At 34.8% G+C, this 19148-nt stretch overlaps 1 protein-coding gene across 1 annotated transcript; it reads right to left on the reverse strand.

Annotated features, from left to right (window-relative positions):
- Positions 1 to 14477: 14477 nt before the first annotated feature.
- On the reverse strand, positions 14478 to 15656 carry LOC149236923 (uncharacterized). Its single transcript, XM_089369073.1, has one exon. It carries the CDS (start codon positions 15654 to 15656, stop codon positions 14478 to 14480), a length of 1179 nt encoding a protein of 392 aa, XP_089225199.1.
- Positions 15657 to 19148: the final 3492 nt, after the last annotated feature.

Consider the following 19148-nt stretch of genomic DNA (forward strand, 5'->3'; position numbering starts at 1 on the left):
TGAAATAAAGTGACAGTGACATTGGTTGTTAGGAGAGATCTTATTTCTTCAAAAAATAAAAAGAAACAGTGGTCAAGACAAGAAACTAGAAGAGAGGTTAGTCCCTCTTGGTCTTTTAAAGAAGGTGATGTCCCATGTGTTTTAAAGAAAAATGGTCTTTCTTTGGCAAAGGAAGTTATAATGAGTGTGAGGGTGCCTTATTTATATGGCTCTTCACTATGGTGCATCTTCATTGTGGAAGACCATTTTTCGAGGTTGAAATCGCATGACTAAAAACATGCTTTTATTATTTTTATTTTTATGTAGTGGGATATTTTATAATTAATTTTGGTATAATGTACTATAATTTACTATGTAATGTAATTATCCTCTACTTGTGTGAGGGTGTGTGAACCATGACTTCACCCCAAGACCTACGATGTGCCATACCTAAATTATTTGCATTTTTACATTGGATCACTTCAAAGGAGACTCATATGGCTAGCATTCTACGGTGGCATCAAGAGATAGCTGAGATTGTTTGTATTTTTGAGAAGGAGTTGCCATGAGTTTTATAGAAGGTTATGATTTTGTATTAATAAATTGAATTTGGATGAGGTTGAATTAGTTGGGGTCGTTTCTTGTCATTGGATGTTATTCTTCGAGAGGCATATCCTATGAGTCTTTCTATTATGTCAGTGAGTACATCAAGCATATCAAAAACACATCATGTATGAAAATTTGGGATGACGAAAGGGATGAAGACAAAACAGAAGGAGAGATTTCCGAAATGAATCGAAAGAGGCGCGTGATAAAGAGCAAGTGGAGGCTTATCATTTTCTCAAATTACTACACAATAACTATTCACACTGAACTTCATATTAATGCATATTTTGATCTCATAAGTACTATATATATATATATATATATATATTTTTTTATTTAATCATCAATGAATCCATAAATTGAAGGAATCAACAGATTCATTCTTTACAATATGGAAGCGATGCAACCGTGGGTCGCATTGTATGAAGAGAAGAGGAGGAAATGGGACAATGACATGAAATAATTAAAATGGTTGAATGGTAGAAGAGTGCCTTATCTTGATTATTTAAAAGAAAATACGCCAATGACATGCCCTAATAGTCAGGTTGTTGATCAAGTCAAAAATAAATACAATGCATCTAGTCATTACCCGGGTGCTGAAGAGGATGCGCTAAACATAAGGATTGGGTGCAACAAGTCGATATTTAATTATGTTCGGGTCATTAGACACATGACGCTACGATTTTTTCACTTTTTTAAAGGTGCATTTGTTTCCATCTATGTGGGCATATAGAGATCATTTTTATGTGGAGGATGCCGATGATAGATACATGACACAGAAATGTGGAGTGGAAGTTTAGCCACCGCAATCAAAACCTAATGCAAGGGACATAGGGTTACGTTGGAAAGATGCAAGAGATCATTCAAGTGGAATTCGCTTCATTCCAATGTGTTATTTTTATGTGCAAGTGGTGGGACACGTTTGATCAAAATAATGTAAAGCAAGATCACGATAATGAGATGATATATATCAACTCTATAAAGATGTGGCATGAAGCTAGAGAGCCTTATAGGCAAGATCGCGATAATGAGATGATATATATCAACTCTATAAAGATGTGGCATGAAGCTAGAGAGCCTTATGTTTTCCCAAAACACTGCAAACATGTGTTTTTTTACCCAAATGTGTTGGATAGGGATTGGTGGTTCGTCTTAAGACACGACCCTTGCCAATTGTTAATATTTATAACAACTCTTGCCAATTTAAATTAGACATTTCTCTCTCTAAAGATGAGGATTGATTATCTTGATAGGGATTCATTATTATTTATAACAACTCTTGCCAATTTAAATTAGACATTTCTCTTATCTTAAGATCGTATTAAGATAATTAAGGTGATGACAATGGAGAGTGATATGTGCATGTGTTATTTCATCATTTATATTATTGTTGTATTTTTTTTTGTCATTGTTTCACTAATTATATTGTTTTTTATTTGTCTTGTTGCCATTTTTAATATAATTGGTAAGATTCACAATTTTTTTTATTAAATGAAAAATATATTTATTAATATAGAAACATAATTTTCTATTTAAAAAAAATTAAAAAATCATCGGTGCGCCCAAAAAACAGTTATGTACTGGATTCGATGCACTTTAAAACACAACCACATCGGATTTGACACATAATTGTTAGTTCACAAATTTAAATTTTTGTACGGTGAGTGACACTTATGCACCGGTGTGCACGTATAACATTTTAGCACTGATACGGAAAGTTCACGTTATCCAACGCACCGAGTTATAACTATATGTTTAAATATTATTTGTACGGTGCATTTGTTAAATATGATCGCAATGGTGCAAGAGGAATATATCAAGTGCACCGAAATTGTGATGGTAATTAAGAGCCATTTGTTTGACTTTCAAATAGACATGGTGATGCACTTTTGTTTCCTATTTAGATTATGTGAAATAAATATATATTTTTTATGTATTTATAATTAAATTATTTAAAGTATACATGTCTTTATCATTGTGAACATGATGTAATATTAGCTGGGAGAAATGCGAAAAACATAAATTTTAATAACTATATCATGATAAGTATGTAGAAAAAATAATATTTTTGAGTTGTTCATTAAGAAATAATCAAACACATTATTTGTCAAAAATTTAAATCTAATATACTCTCATTTTGTATTATTTAACTCATATTTATTATTAGAAAGAGTTAAATTTAAACCAATACAATTTCAAATAAAGAACCAAAATTGCATCAATTTGTTATTTCTTTATTACTAATAAAAAATTCAGTTGCCTCTTTAACATAGAACTTTAAATAGAGCAAATCCCCAACTACAAGTAACTTCACATGAAGCCTTATGTTACATTTCTTTATCCTCATCTTTAGAGAGAGAAATGTCTAATTTAAATTGGAAAGAGTTGTTATAAATATTAAATTTAAATTGCTTGAAAATCTAATAACTTTAGTATTAAATTAAATTTTATAAAAATAGGTTTTTTAGTTATATTAAAATCTAAATTAATTGCGTCTAGAAGCTCTCTACAACTCAGTATGGGAGAGATGTTGTCATGTAATGTTATATTTAAAAATAGTAAATAATAATTTAATTAACAAATTAAAAATAGTAATAACAAAAGAAATTAATGTTGGTGATAATTACAATACTTCAATTTACACCTTAATCTTATATAATTTTATATAGAGATATAAAGTAATTAAAAAAAAAACTTTTATTATGAGGAAGAAATGTAATGAGTTAAAAAAATATAATTTACTTTTTACTACAAAAGAAATGTAAACATGTAATTTTTTCACATGACAAGAAATATTAAATAACGTAAAGTAGACTTTATTTTTTTTATTTTTTTTTCACTTTAGTGAGAAAGATTAAGAGAATTCTTATTCCATTAATATTTTCTTTCTAATTCAATGTATGAGGGGGTATTTGTAAAATTTTCGATGTTCAATATGGATTTGATATGTAATATTTTAGAAAATATTAATAATAAAAATAATTAAATGTGTACATACAAAAAAAAATGAAGGGACATATTTTAACATTTTAATGTGGAGAACATAAATTATAACTAAAATATTTCAATGCGAACTACATATATATTATACCAGCTTAGATCCATTTTAACTCCCTCATGGTGCTTGGTAGATCCAGAGTTAAGATGGATCTAGGCTGCAGGGTATAAATATTTGTGATTTAAGTTTTTTAAATTTAACAATAGATTGAATTTTATAAATCAGCTGCAGGTTATAAATATTTGTGATTTAAGTTTTTTAAATTTAACAATAGATTGAATTTTATAAATCAATATTGAATTAGTTAAATTGTATTTTTGAATAATTTATTAAAAATAATATTTTATATGAAAAATTGAATGAGTTACACATTTCATCTTATTAAGAACTAACTAAATTATCTTACCATAGAAAAATATTTATCGTAATTTTACAATCATAGTTCCAACCATACTAAACTTTGTAATTTATAAAAATATCTTTGCATTTTTTTAAAGTAAGTCATTTTGCATGCAATTTCATATATAAAATATTATGTATAAGTGGTCCAGGTGGCTCTTGAAACACTTAGTGTTCAAAAAAGGCTCAAGAAAAGCTCAAAAATCAAAGTTTTTGGATTATCATGAAACTAGGGTCAAATCGAAGAGCTCATCACAAGTTTTCCAGTAGCACAAACAACACCTCACCTCAATCCGACATTGTATGCAAAACTTATGGTCAATCAAAGCTTTGATCAACTAAGACCCTTGGCTAAAGTTAGCGAAGTGCCAACTAAATTTGGAATCCCGACCAAATCTGGCAAAGATGCTAAATTTGGTACAAATTAACGAGGTAACAATTTGGCACTCTACGGTGATGGTTTCCGGCAGCCAGGAGTGGCAAAATTGTTGCCTACTTAATTTTTCTAATGACCCCAAATTTTCGGCCAACAAATTTTGTCCATATTTTTTGAAAAAAAAAAAACCTAAAAAAAATTAAAATTGGCCAACGACCCAATAAATTACTACGACCAACCATTCTGTCGACAATGTATGCTTAAAAATTCATGGCAAGTTTTTTTTTTTTTTTTTTTAAACTCATATTTTCCACAAGAGAACAAGGGCATGAAACCCAATGAGGAGGTGGAACCTTGAGCGGGCACAGAAACCGAGGAGCAAAACCTTGGTGCAGGGAAATATGCAAATAATCTAAAAGATTTCCTAAGGGCCAAATTTTGATAGTTTCAAAACCAGACCGAATTTATACTCATTTTACTCAATTGTTTCCAAGGAGCACAATGGTGAAGTCAGATTTGTCATCTAGGAAACATATCTTTAGCCAACTTGCAAAGAGGAATCTTTGTGGAATCATGAAGAATCTAAAAGATTCCTTAAAGGCCAAATTTTGATTGTTTCAGAACCATGCCGACTTTATACTCATTTTACTTAGTTTTTCACAAGGAGAACAATAATGAAGTCTAATTTGTTACTTTAGCAACATATCTTCAATGAATGTGTAGAGAGGAATCTTTGTGGAATCATGAGGAATCTAAAAGATTCCCTAAGGGCTAAATTTTGACAATTTCAGATCCAAACCGAATTTATATTCATTTTACTCAAGCTTTCACAAGAAGCGCAATGATGAAGTCAGATTTGTCATCTGAGAAGCAACATTCCAGTCAACCAACGAGAAAGAATCTTTGAGGAATCTTTGAGATTCCTGAGGATCCATATTTTGATGGTGTCATGAAGGGGTCGAGTTTATAGTCATTTGACATGATTACGTGCCACGAATTCAATGGTGCATTCCATTTATTCAACAGAGTTATGCATTTTCAGGGCATCTTTGGAAGTGGAGGTATATGATGTAGTGATGTGATGTCTTTCTTTTGATTTGCTGAGATGATAATTTTGATGTTGAGATCCTTATTTACCATCCTGTTGGAGGATACTTGTATGTCACTTCATGTGATAATTTAATATCTTATCATGCTAAAGGAGGACCCATATGAGTGAGAGTTCCTATAGGAGAACGCATCGTGGACAGACATGCCACTCTAGTTAAGGGAGTTTATCCTTGTAGTGACAAAGAATGCACCATGTACTCATCATCATCTTGTATCATTTAATGAAGTGACGTCCCCACTCTTGACACTGGGCCCAGAGACGTAACCCACACTAGGTGAATTCCATTATCAAGTTGTTTGTGTTATTTGATTTGGTGGTTGTCATTATGTTTCCTCTTCTTTAAAATATGCACGTGTTTTTTCATACTCTTTCACATACAATTCTGCTAACGTCATAGAAGTAAAATATCTTGGTTAATTCCAGTAGCAGAGAGAATCTAGATCAATTTTGGTATCATAGCGGCCTTCTCGCTCATGTGAATGAAAACCAGAAATTGAACGTTCAACAAGAAAATCAAAAATATAGGATGACAGAGATCTCTACGAGTCCTTCTACAAGATAACCAGCATGGTAGATATAATGTATGCATATTATGAGGAGAAAATGGAAAGAGAGGAACATGAGAAAGAAAGAGAAGAGCACGATGCTCCATCTACCTCCTCGGGTGAACATTCTTTTTCTTCATCATTCAAATGAAGAGATCAATCAGAACCTTCAAGTAGAGAATATTGAATTAAGGAGACTTCTATAAGAAGAAAAATAAGAGAAGCAGAGATTGGAGCTTCAGTTACAAGCCACAGAAGAGGCCATGGAAAATTTGAAGCGCAACGAAGGTGTAGCGAAGCCATCATCACCTACTTCAGAATCGAAAATTGAGGTAAACAGTGTTGGTAGTTCTTTAGTTTCATTTTCACATGATGATGATGATTTGGGGTCTTTTGAACAACACACTACAAGCATTGGTTCAAGATTATTGGAAAATATGGGATATGAAGGCAAGGGCCTAGGAGCTAATGGGAAAGGCATTGTGAATCCCATCCAAGTGGTGGAATTATCACGACATGCAGAATTAGGCTATGTCATAAAGGAAGAGACAGGAAAATCTTCATGTAACAAGTCCGAGACAATGAAGGATGTTGAGAGTAGCTCACGAGCCTCCAATGATCATGATTTTAGGTCATTTCCAAATGGAAGTGAGTATTCCAAAGAGAGAGCCAAAGAAAGGTATAACAAGTATCATTATTCTAAAGTTCATTTTGATTACAAGGATATTGTTAATGATGAGCAAAAATCATGGTGTAGAAAACCATGTAGTTTCTGTGGCTTGTATAACCATGAGGTTGCCGAGTTCTAGAAGAGAATGGCGGCAAGAAGGATTTAACAACCTTGGTCAAAAATCCATGTAATAAAAGTTAATAAAGGCAAAATATTTACCAAGTTCATGGGACACGTATTCCAAACTGAATGTTGGGAAAAAAATAGTCATGGGGACCACATGTGGTTAATTAATGGCTAAGGAAATTGGCAAAGACAATGGAAAAGGCTTTGGAAAGACAAAATGGCATTTTGACACATTAATTTATGAAAATAATGGAAATTAGGAGAAAAGGGAGGTGAAAGGTCACAGGTTTCATGTGAGGAGGAAAATGAAGGAAAATAATGGAAAATGAAGAAAATAGAGGCTTAATTAATAAAAAGGCTTCTGAGGATTAGTGCACAGACTTTTGTAAGTTCATTTTTGGAGCTATCTCTCTATTCTCTCTCTCATACTCTTGGACACAGAGTTTTCTCGAAGAACTCTTGGAGGAGTGTGGAATACTTGGAGCTTTGGAGCAAGAAGGAAAATGAAGAGTAGGAAAGTGCAAGAGGACATCGAGATAAACAACTTGAATGGGTTTTTCTTACAGGTACTGAGTCGCATGTATGTTTTTGTCACTAGTTTTAGCATGCATGGCATATGCATGTGGTTTATTGGTCATGATATATTATTGGCATGGATGATTGCCTGGATTAACAGTGGATTTTCCTAACCTTTCCATTTCCCAGATAACCATTGTGTTGTGGGTTCATTTCTTTATTTTTCTAGTTGGTTCTCATGTTTCCTTTATCTTGGGTTGAGTTCTAGTTCCTAGAGCCTTGGTTGGACAAATACTCTAGATCCCATTGGTGGGTTGAGTTACTAATCCTGGAGCCTTGGTTGGACAAACATTCTCGATCTCAGTGGAAACTGTGGGTTGATTTACTAGCCCTGTAGAGACCAAACTGGTGATGGTTTGTGATGTCTGACCATGAGGTGGAATCACTATTTGATGGATTGAGTTGGTTTGGCCTCTGGAAGCCCTAGCTAGTTTTGATTTATGTGTTTTATGATATCCCACATTCATGCTTGGAATATGGCACGGGGTTGCCTAGCTGAAGAGAGATTTGACTCGGCCATGTCTATGGTCTCGACCCTGGTTGGCCTTTGCATCATTAATATGAGGTTATTTCACCTTGTTATTTCATGATTATTGTATTGGTTTATATGTGAATTATATGGTTGTTATTTCCTTGGTATTTATGTTGTTATTATGTTGGTTATTAACATGTATTATTACAGTGGCTATGTATGGCTCTCATCGTGTTTTTACTTGTAAATGAATGAACAATGTATCTATGGCCTGATAGATGAAATTACATCTAATATGTTGAGGCATCAATGCTTCTTAGAAATTTTTAGATAAGTACGAGACTCCTATGTTCAGATTTGTTGTTTAAACTTGTAGGTTACATATTTGTGACATGTTTGAAGAAATTCCTATCATGGCTGGTAGGGGTCCAGTATAGTCCTTGTCAATATTATTGCAAATTTATCATTGTTATGTTATGTAAATTCATTTCACAGCCTCCAATTGAGTTTTGGGTATTGACCTGGGCTATGGGCCTAAAAAAGTGGCACAAATTTTGGAGTCACAGGCATAGGTTTGAGGAGAAAAGTCCCCAAACGCATGCATACCCATGCTGTGGGAGGGTGTGGAGCCTCATGGATGCATGCTTGTCCATATCAAGGGATCATTTACCTAAGTGGTTAGGATGGCTCCTCGGAGTTATGCTGCTGATGTGGAAGGTTTGTATGGTGTGTTTCCATCGATTTCACTTCCTTAATTGACACAGGGATTATCATAGTAATTTATCATCACATGTTTACCCTAGTTGGTCGGTTACTTTGGTAGATGTGAGAGGAGGGTGTTACAAAGTCATATCAGAGAGGGTTGCACTCTCTTTGCATCATATCTGATACTATAAAGAGGTATCAGAGCATGGTTCACCCCTCGAATTGCATGGGTTGTGTGTTGGTCATGCATTCATGTCAGTTGCATATGTGTTTCGTGTGTTGTAAAACCATATGCTTGTTGCATTTTTATGGTATGGGTTATGGTTGTAGTGAGGTCGCCATAGGAAGTTGATGGTGTTGTTGTGGAGTGTGTCTTCATGAATGTATTTTTTATTATGCATTGTCTATGCATGTTCGTATTCACATGTGGTCAAGTGTACAATGATGTGGTGGTTTTTCTCATGCATGAGGTCATGGTATGTGTAGTTGATATGGTCGTGCATTGATGAATAGACTCTAGCAAGAATGATGGTTATATGCTTATATGCTTATGAATTATATTTCTATATGTTGTCATGATTATGTTATACATGTATTACGATGATTTGTTGATCTCGCGAACGAGGTATCCTCCTTGAATTATGATCAGGTACATTGGTTTGTTGTGATTGGGTTTAGCTGACATGATATACCTTGTAGGAAGATATCAAATATGACTAGCAAGATGGTAGACTACAGTTTCTGAGACTCTCCTTATGGATAAGAGCAACATGGTGTTGGGCACTCTTCTGATTTGGCAAACACACTAAGAAGCGTACATGGATAAATAAAGAGTTGTAAGGTAGACAATAACAGAATCATATAGGTACAGGAGAAACAAGCAAAGATAAATGCAGTGATACTTCAGAGTTTGTCAGAATTGTAGCAACAAGGACCCTTTCGGATTAGCCATGAGTATGAGGACATAACTAACTGGGCATATCACAATACGTCTCGTGGTACATATAGGCTAGATAGAGATTACGTGATCAGAGATGGTATGTCCTTGGATACTTTGGATAGGAAAGGTGATGGACGCAGGTACTATTCTATTTCTGGTTCTTATAGGCATTATGATTGGCATCGTGTATAATTTTTCTACAAATCAGCTAGCTCTGATATCATGTAGAAATTTCCACCTGTAGATCACCTGATAATGCAATATACTAAAGCAAAATACTTGATCTACTTCTATAACCAATTTAGCGGAATCTTAATCGAACATGAGCAACATCAATAAGAACACATATAACTGATAAGAAGGAATCAAACATAACACAGAAGATATAACCCGGGGAAAGCCTCAGCCTAAAACCCCACTCTTTGTATTATCATACATAGGATTTATACAAAGCCTTAGCTCTTACATAGCTAGCCAGCTCTCAGTACAATCCTCACAAATGAAGGTGGAAATATATCAGGATTACACAAAGCCTTAGCTCTCATAGCTAGCTAGCTCTCAGTGCAATCCTCCTGGATGCTCACAGGAAATCAAGACTTCTCCTAAGCCTTCTCCTCTGCCCTCCAAGCCTCCTATTTCCTTGCACAGTTTTTCTTGGGTGATTCTCTTGTTACCAAGTGTAACACTGATCTCACACCCTGTAAAACTGCACAATCCTCAAGGAACCTTAATGCTTCTGCTTGGATGTTTTTCCTTTATAGGAAAAATCCATCCAACTGATAGTACATTGTCCCTCCTCTGATCTCAACTACGTCTTTCTTTGAACTAACATGCATGAGTTATTTATGAGAGAATACTCAGTTTTCTGAAGTGCAGAAGTTACATGCATGCAAGCATTAACTAACTAAACTCACATTAATTCAAACAAACTGTTTAAATCAAATATAACTGGACTTGACTTAGTTAACTGAGCCAACTAATTACTACTCAAATTAGAACTCACAAGTAGGTGTCACAAGATTAAATCTCATATTTTATCCAAGAATATTGAGAAATCCCACAAGTTTTAAACATAACGTTCAGTAGAGGTATTGAACTTAAGCCTTTGGATGAACTGGCATTTTGTAATTGATACATCTTAATTGTATTTGATACATTTGAATTTAAAACAAATCTATATAAGTTTATATTGATTCACTTATGTATATGAAAATACACAATAAAATGAAGTAATAATATTTTTCTCTAGACTCTCAGTACTACTCTTAATATTAAAAAAACAATATACAGTGCTCTTAGATAAATTGCTCTCATGAATGTAGTGTTCTTCCTGGTAATTTTTGTAAACTTTTCACATATATCAAATATAACCGGATGAATTATAGATTAAAAGTTCAAAAAAATAAGTTTTGGATTAATTAAATTCACATAACAATTATAAATGAATTAAACTTAGTGAAATTTTAATAAACTTAAAATTATATATTTCAGAAATAATTTTATCAATTGAACTTTATGGAAGGCAATTAAATTAGGTAGGAAAGACTATCACACTTGGAGGAATATTGAATTGAAAGTGATCGTGGAATATTTAATTGAAAACGATTAAAATAGTTTGTTATAATATATTTCATAAAAATATTGAATTGAAAGCGATTGTGAAATATTTAATTGAAAATAATTAAAATAGTTTGTTATAATATATTTCATAAACTTACTCAAATCTATATTATTTAGGTTAAATTTTATTTCTTATTTTATGAATGAAATAGTTAAAACGTAAGAAATAGATATAGAAAGAATATATACACACAATCCATAATATATACAAGTTTTACATTAGAACTTTTCGTGGAAGAAAACTTAGTAAGTGAGATTGTCTTTATCTCTTTGCTCTCATATAAAAATATATAAATACAAACAAAAAAGTATTTTCTATGGAGTTATACTTGAAATCTACTACATGTAAAGCTATTACATAACCTTAACTCTTTATGCCCTCAAACTTCCCACTCCTAGTTGTTATGCTCAAAAACTTCAATAACATAGAATAGAATGCCTACTACTCGTAATGTTTGACTCCCTCAACCCTCAAGTAGATTTCTACACATAGATAGCCTCGTTTAAGTAAGTAATGGGGGTTGAGTGGCATGCTCTTGTACCATGGTGGTCAACACGATAGGTCAACTTGCTAGAGGTATAATTTTAAGAAAAGTAATGGGGGTTGAGTGGCATGCTCTTGTACCATGGTGGTCAACGCTATAGGTCAACTTGCTAGAGGTATAAATTTTAGAGACGAAACGGTCTCTAAGTCTATATATCCATCTTAAGGTCCCACACTAAAATGAGAAAGTTTTAACCCCGAAAAATATTGTTTGATACTTCAAAATGGCTCCAAAATATTCTTAGCCTCTATGGAGAGGATTGTCCCAAAAAAAAAAGATATTACGCTATATTTAAAATTACAATTTCATTAAAAATTGTATCTCTAAATTTTACAAAATAAACTGAAACATATAATAGTTAAGACCGTGACTAGATAAATAAAACATATAATAGTTAAGACCATGACTAGATAAATATCGATGAAGCCAAAATGGTCATTAGAACCTGCCCCTTTTGTGTTGGTTAAACCATTGAATCATTATCCACATATATTGAATATGACTTTGATAAAATTTATATTGTTATTGGTGCAGTCCCTTGTGCCTTAGCATCATCCTTTTTATTGCTAATTTACGTTGTAAGCTGCGAACACTCCGTACCAAAAACTTTTGAGGTAGACATTGCATTCTTAATTCTTCTTATTTTGAGGCTGGATTCTTGTTATCGATTTTAAGAGGGTAGATACAGTACTGATCATATAGAAAAAGTGCGATATTGAAAGCTCGTAAATGTAAACAAATTGGTTATTGGTACTAATTAGATTGCAAGAAGGAATACTGATGCCTATTTAACTGTAATGATGATCATGACTGCTAAATGTGTTAGGCTAAGAATGAATACGATGTATAAATTGAATAAAATTGATTTTATAATTGTATAATACGATGTATGAGTGAGATTTTATCTCACTGATTACATATACATAGTAATAACAAATATGCATTATAATAACAAATATGCATTATAAAATCTGGCATTGCTTCCTTTTCCAGTGGGTTTTTCATATAGAGCTATAAGGTGTCTTTCATATAACACTGAGTGTTCAAACTTTTCCAGCATAGCCGTTTGAGATTAGAAATCCTTTCTGGCCCTTTATAATTGGCACTAGAGTTATGCCATCTATAAAAGAACTGGCTTCATCTTATTTGCGAAACAAGAAAGGAATGTTTTTAATTAGTACGCATGCGCTGGTGTGGCGTTTGGGATCATTAAAAGTCTTCTCTGTTTCTTCTCGGCCTAAATACTTGCAAGGCACCAATGCCATCTTCTTTGGGGACTTTTCTGCTTTTTGCACCTCCAGCGATGGTCAACTGCCCATATATTGTCCCTTAGAAGCCTTAATTCTATGTGGTTGCAGGGTTCATCGATTGAAGCCTTTGGTCACATATGAGATGTATTAGGCAGTATTATATAGACGGAAAAAAACAAAATATTTTAAGGTTAACTAGGTTAAAGATAGCTAACCTAGATAGCTTATAAGATAAAATTTTTTATTTTTATTTTTTTAATTTGATTTTTGTATTCAGTTTTTTTCTTGTTTGCTGTGAAGCCTCACCATAAATATTCTCAGTTTCTCAAAAAAAACCTTGCTGAATAAATTATCCCAAAAACTAATTACCAAAATATCTGCACAAATTTCTCTGCTATCTTTATAGGCCTAGCATTCTAAAATGTAATATTTTTCTGTTTCCGCATAAAAATAAAAATACAATCTTTCTCCCCACAATTCTTTTAGCTTTTTCCTACCAAAATATTAATGAAAATTAATCCTTCACAGCAAAATGCCACATTGATATTGAATTATGCCAAGCCCTCAATCGCTATCAAGCTAAATAGTGTGGGAATCAGCGAATTTGCCTTTTAGGTCTGTAAGATAAAGCCTACTCCGCGCAAAAACTTTAGTAGCATCAACAACGTGAGGCACCGAGGAATTTCTGCCACACTGCCAACCCAATGAAATGGTCGAAACATTCCCGGAGAGTGTCGACCATGAGATTCTTCCCCACTACTTCCATCCAAACAATGGTAATTATTCTGGAAAGCGGATCAGTAAATTGATATACATGCAAAATGCGGTAATGACATCAATGTCACCTCCAATGCACACATTACACTGGAACTGCAATATTTTCCTTTTCTTCTTATTAATGAGCTCTCGAAGCACCAGTATCACATCAGGACCATATTTGACACTCGAATAGATGTGGCTCTGCGATTCTCTCATTTAATGTCAATCCTCTGTAACAAAAGCTTTTGCCCCATGGACATCCCTGCCTTCACTTTATCGGTTGTTCCGCCTAACTGTATGCCCTACCTTGTTTTTCACAGGTATAACTCCAGCTTCTTCTATACTCAAAAGTATAATTCTACATGCATATGCTCCAAGATGGTGGTGGATGTATATAATTCTACTGGCATACGCTCCCAGATGGGGCTCAAAGGAACATGGTATGAATTTGTTTTCTCAGTCTAGGTGATTATTTAGATTTGGGATTTTTATAGTCAAAAGAGAACAAGATTAACCATTTGAAAAGATGTATCAAAAACATAATAGAAATTAAAAATTTACTATCAAATAATCCACATCAATCACTTTTTTAGTTCAGTACTAATGTTACTCTTGCAACACAAGAATACAGTGGAACAACAAAGGGTATTCTCAATTGTAGAGTTTTGAATCACAACTCTGGATATTATACAATCAGAAAGGATGAAAGAAATAGAAATCGGTCAAAGCCAACCTCCCAAACATGGTAAAATCCCTTCTAATCTCAGTAAATCTTAAATCTGGAAAAATTCAGAAATTGCCTAGAAACCAACTCTAAATGAGTATATATCTTTTACAATAGCATGAGGAGCAGAGAAAGGGAGAGACCATGTGAGATGATCAGCTACATTGGAGCGCAGAAGACCACCCTGCCTGAGAGAGATTGAGAGGTCAGACCAGAGGGGGATGAGGTCGAGAGGGAGGTTGATATCTTCAGCGTCCCGGAGAACAGGCTGGGAGCCATCCCATTCCTTTATTAATTGTTCCCATGTATATAAGCCCAATCTTCGGAGGAAAAATAGAAGGGGAGGGGAAAGCTGCAAAGTTCCCTTGAAGCCAGCAAAGGAGTCAATGCCAATGAAGATCTTGCTGCCTGTGTGGATATTCCATTTGAGATTGCCGAGGAAGTATCCCTGGACCTTCCGAAAACTTGACCAGATAGCAGAGCCTCTTTTGGAGCCAATGGATTGGAATCTGTACCAGTATTCAATACCCCTGCCTTTGAGGTATTTCTGCCTGACAATGTCACTCCAAATGCCGGATCCATAAACTCCCCTCCACAATGATTTGCAAATTAGAGCTGTGCCAAAAATTTTAATATTCAGAATACCCCATCCGTCAAAGATTTTCGGCAGAGAGAGGGAGTCGAGCTTGGAAAGATGGAGTTTATAGCAGTCGGCTTTCGCGCCCCAAATGAAGCAGGAGATGATTCTGTTTATAGAAGAAATTATGCATGGCGGGAGCAGGAAGAGATGACCCCAGAAAACAGATAGCTGAGTGAGAACAGATTTAACGAGAATCACTCTGCCTCCCAAGGATAGAGTGCGGTGGCTCCAATCGGCAAGCTTCTTGTGGAAGCGGTCAACGATCCAGCGCCAGTCCTCCGATTTGTATGAGCGGCACTTCAAGCTGAAGCCGAGATACTTTAATCCCTCTGAGAGCGGCCGATAAGTGATGTCGAAAATCTGTGCAATCTGGGAGGAAATGGAGTCATCGGCATCATTGTAATATAGAAAAGTCTTTGCTTTGTTCATGGTCAGTCCCGTTGCCCTGTGGAAGCGATCGAGTATGGTCTTGAAGCATGTCCAGGTTGACAGAGAGAGCATGGCAAAGATGAGGACGTCGTCCACGAAGAGGCTGTGTGACAGCTTGATGTTCTTACAGATTTTTACAGGAGCAAAAAGATTCGAGGCCACTGCGCGATTTATATGGAGGCTCATGGCGTCTATTGCAAGAATAAAGAGGAGGGGTGACAAGGGGCAGCCTTGTCGAAGGCCCCGCTCAGCCTCATTTCAGCATGTACTCCAGCATCGCGACGCTTCCCTGTCTTCTGGTGGAAGATTCGCTGCCCTCTCAAGGTCATTTTATTCTCCTGGTTGGTCCTCTTCAACAAGAGTCTAACCTGGGATAACTTGAGGAGGAGATCTTGGCATGGTCCGAGCAGATGTGCTCTCTGCAAAATGGACGAGGAGACAAACTTTCACCTCTTCTTCAGATGCTCTGTTGCCCAGCACATCTGGTATGTCCTTGCAAATTATTTCTCATTTCAACACCTATGTTTCATCTCTGTGGATGCAGCATTTGCCTGGTGGGGACGCCAAAAATGCCTTCGCCCCATTCTCCCCATTACCATCTGGTCTTTATGGCGTTGGCGAAATCGGCTGATTTTTGAAGATTCCTCTCTCTCTGCAAATTTCGTCCTTCATTCTGTTTCTGCTCTGTTCTCACCGGACAGATGAACGCTCCCCATGGGGCCTGCTCTTTTTGACATTGTGGCACATTCTGCACATTCTGGTAAAGCCAATATGATCGATCTTTCCACAGATTTTAACGGAGGAGTTTTTCCAGATTCCGATCTGTTGTATGGATGCAGAATTGCAAGTTTATCCCCGCTGTTTTTGTCATATATGAGGCTCATTCAGATCTTCGGATCTGCTTGTTAGATCTTCGGGTCTGTAAAGACATTTTGTATGTATTTCTCATTACAATATAAAGATTTTCGTTCTAGAAAAAAGAAAAAAACTCTAAATGACCAATAGGCAACTCAAATCACAGATATTTATCAAGATTAAGAAGGCTGAAAAAAGGACACAGTATGACCCAATTAACTCAAAATCACAGATATTTGTGAAGTCTTCTTAATTAATCAAAAGGCTGGGAAAAGGACACAGTAGGACACAGTTAACTCACAAGATCAGGTCACCTTTACTAACAATCTCTTATCAATTATAGTTGACCAGATTATTCCCTGGTCTGCTATCATTCTTCCCAAAATTTTGGGATGTTCTTATCAACTCGAAGAAGGAAGACAGTACCGACTATAGAGACACTATTAAGTATACAGAATAAGATGGTATGGAGTATACAGAATAAGATATTGAATGGTTGTAAACAAATTTGTAATTGATATTAATCAGATTGCAACCAGGAATACTATTCTCTAAATTGAATGACTATGACTGCAAAATAAATGTTTTTAAAGTATGAATGAAAATACTCTGCAGGTTGAATATGATCTAGATGCTGTGATCACTGAGTTTAAATCACGCCCAAGGTTCAGTACTAAGAGATTATTGTCACCAAGGGACTGTACAGATAAGAAGGAATGGTACAGGTTACAATGAAATGACAGAATAATGAGGAATGGAAGCGCTTCACTTGTCTCACAAACCCTGGAATATTATAGACATTAGGAATCTACTAGAAGATTTAGCAGAAACGTAAGGAAAAGATAAAACTTATAAAGTGACATTTAATCAGATACAGAGTACAATCACAGATCTGCATAATAAAATGTAAAACGCTCTGCACATTAGGAAAATAATATATCTATTCACAAATACTGCAGCAATGGCATTCCTTATCTCCAGGGACTGGATATTTTTTCACACTTACAATCTTGGAACGAGTTGCTCCTTGAAACCCTAAAGGGTATTGAAAATATGCAACGCACATTTTGTTATGTGACAAGCGTAGCTGTCTGGTATCTGAAATCTTTTTTAGGCCTTTATTGGCCTTTATAATTAGCAATAAAGTACTTATGTCATCCATCAAAGAAGTCTGCTCTGTCTCTGCTTGGCCGAACTGCTGGCAAGTCACCACAGTTGCATCTTCTTTGTGGGCTTTTGCTGCATTTCACACCTACCGCAATGGTTTTGGCGGCTCCACCTATGATTCATTGTGCATATTTGACCCCTCACCACTCTTAATTCTATATCATTGCAGCGCTGATTGAGGGTTCATTGAGCGAAGCGGTAGGGTACATATGAGATGCATTAGACATTGGACACATATGAGATGCGTTGTCCAGCAAAATACCTAGTTGGCCTTGGAATAAAGCCACACCCTACGTCACCAGTAAAACCTACTGGTCGAAACATTGTTGAAAAGTTTCGACCATCACATTCTTCCCCACTCCTCTCATTCCAACAATGACAACTGCTATCAGAAGCCAAATAGTATTGCAATATCTATGCAAATGCAGAAATGAAATCAATGTCATCCTCCATGCCCACAATCTGAGATCTTTTAAGCAAACACAGCGCTCAAACTGCGAACTTTTTTGGGGTCTCTGAGTATCCAGTTTTTCTAAGACCATATTTGACACTCGGATGTATTGTGCTCTGTGATTCTCCTCTTCAACATTCCAATAACAGAAGCTTCAGCTGTGTTTCGTTTGCTTTCCTACCCTTCTCCTAATCTTCACTCTGATAACCGGTCACAACCACTTATTTATTGATGGCTACGCGGAAAGCTTATCCCGAGAAAAGTAAGAATTACACGGAAAGCTTTTGTTAAAAAAGGCAGGGGATTCTTCCTGTCTGATCTTTCCACGCATGGAAAGGCCCACCCCCATATGCTTTTCTTTGGCAAGCACGCCCTGTAAGTGACTTCGCTCCTCTTTATGATGGATTGTGTAGAATTATCCTGGTATGGTAAGGGCCACCCACAGTTCTTGCGTCGGCTAGTAAGGGTAAGGCATGTATTGACCTCAATCCTTTCATGAGAGATTGGGGTGGATACATAAGGTAGCGTAATTGTTTTTCAGATGTTCTGTTATATTGATTTCTTTTTTTTTCTTTTAATAGCTATCTAATTTTAAAAAGTTTCATTTATGGGGGAGTGTGAGAGTCAGGGTAATATATGCAAGGAAGTTAATTTTTGCAATTTATAATTTCTTAAAATTTGATAAAGAAATAATAATTTTTTGTACAAAATTATAGTAATTTTATTATGAAGTTTAAATATTTTTCTTATCAAATACATGAGTACAATTTAAATTTTTTGAAAATCTTAATATGAGGTTAAAATATGTTTCTTCTAAAATAAAATTAGTGGCTTTAAAAAAGTTGCATTCATCTTATATTATGGAAAAAGTTGCAAAAATTTGTAATTTATTAGTTCATTATGTGCAATATTAATTTTATAGTCTTTCTAATAAATTTCATCTTCTTTTTAAGAGTACATATAATATAAAAAATATGATATAACCAAATCCAATCAAAATATAGAGAGAAAATCAAGTTGTAATCATCTTATATTATGAAAGTTGAAAGAATTTGTAATTTATTAGTCCATTGTGTGTAATATTAATTATATATTTTTTCTAATGAATTCCATTTTCTTTTTAAGAGTATATATAATATCAAAAATATGACATAACCAAATCCAATCAAAATATAGAAAGAAAATCAAGTTGCACTCATTTTATA

Source organism: Pinus tabuliformis, chromosome 8 (genome assembly GCF_031772625.1).
Source record: "Pinus tabuliformis cultivar Carrire ecotype Pingquan chromosome 8, CPIR1, whole genome shotgun sequence".
Lineage (NCBI taxonomy): Eukaryota > Viridiplantae > Streptophyta > Pinopsida > Pinales > Pinaceae > Pinus > Pinus tabuliformis.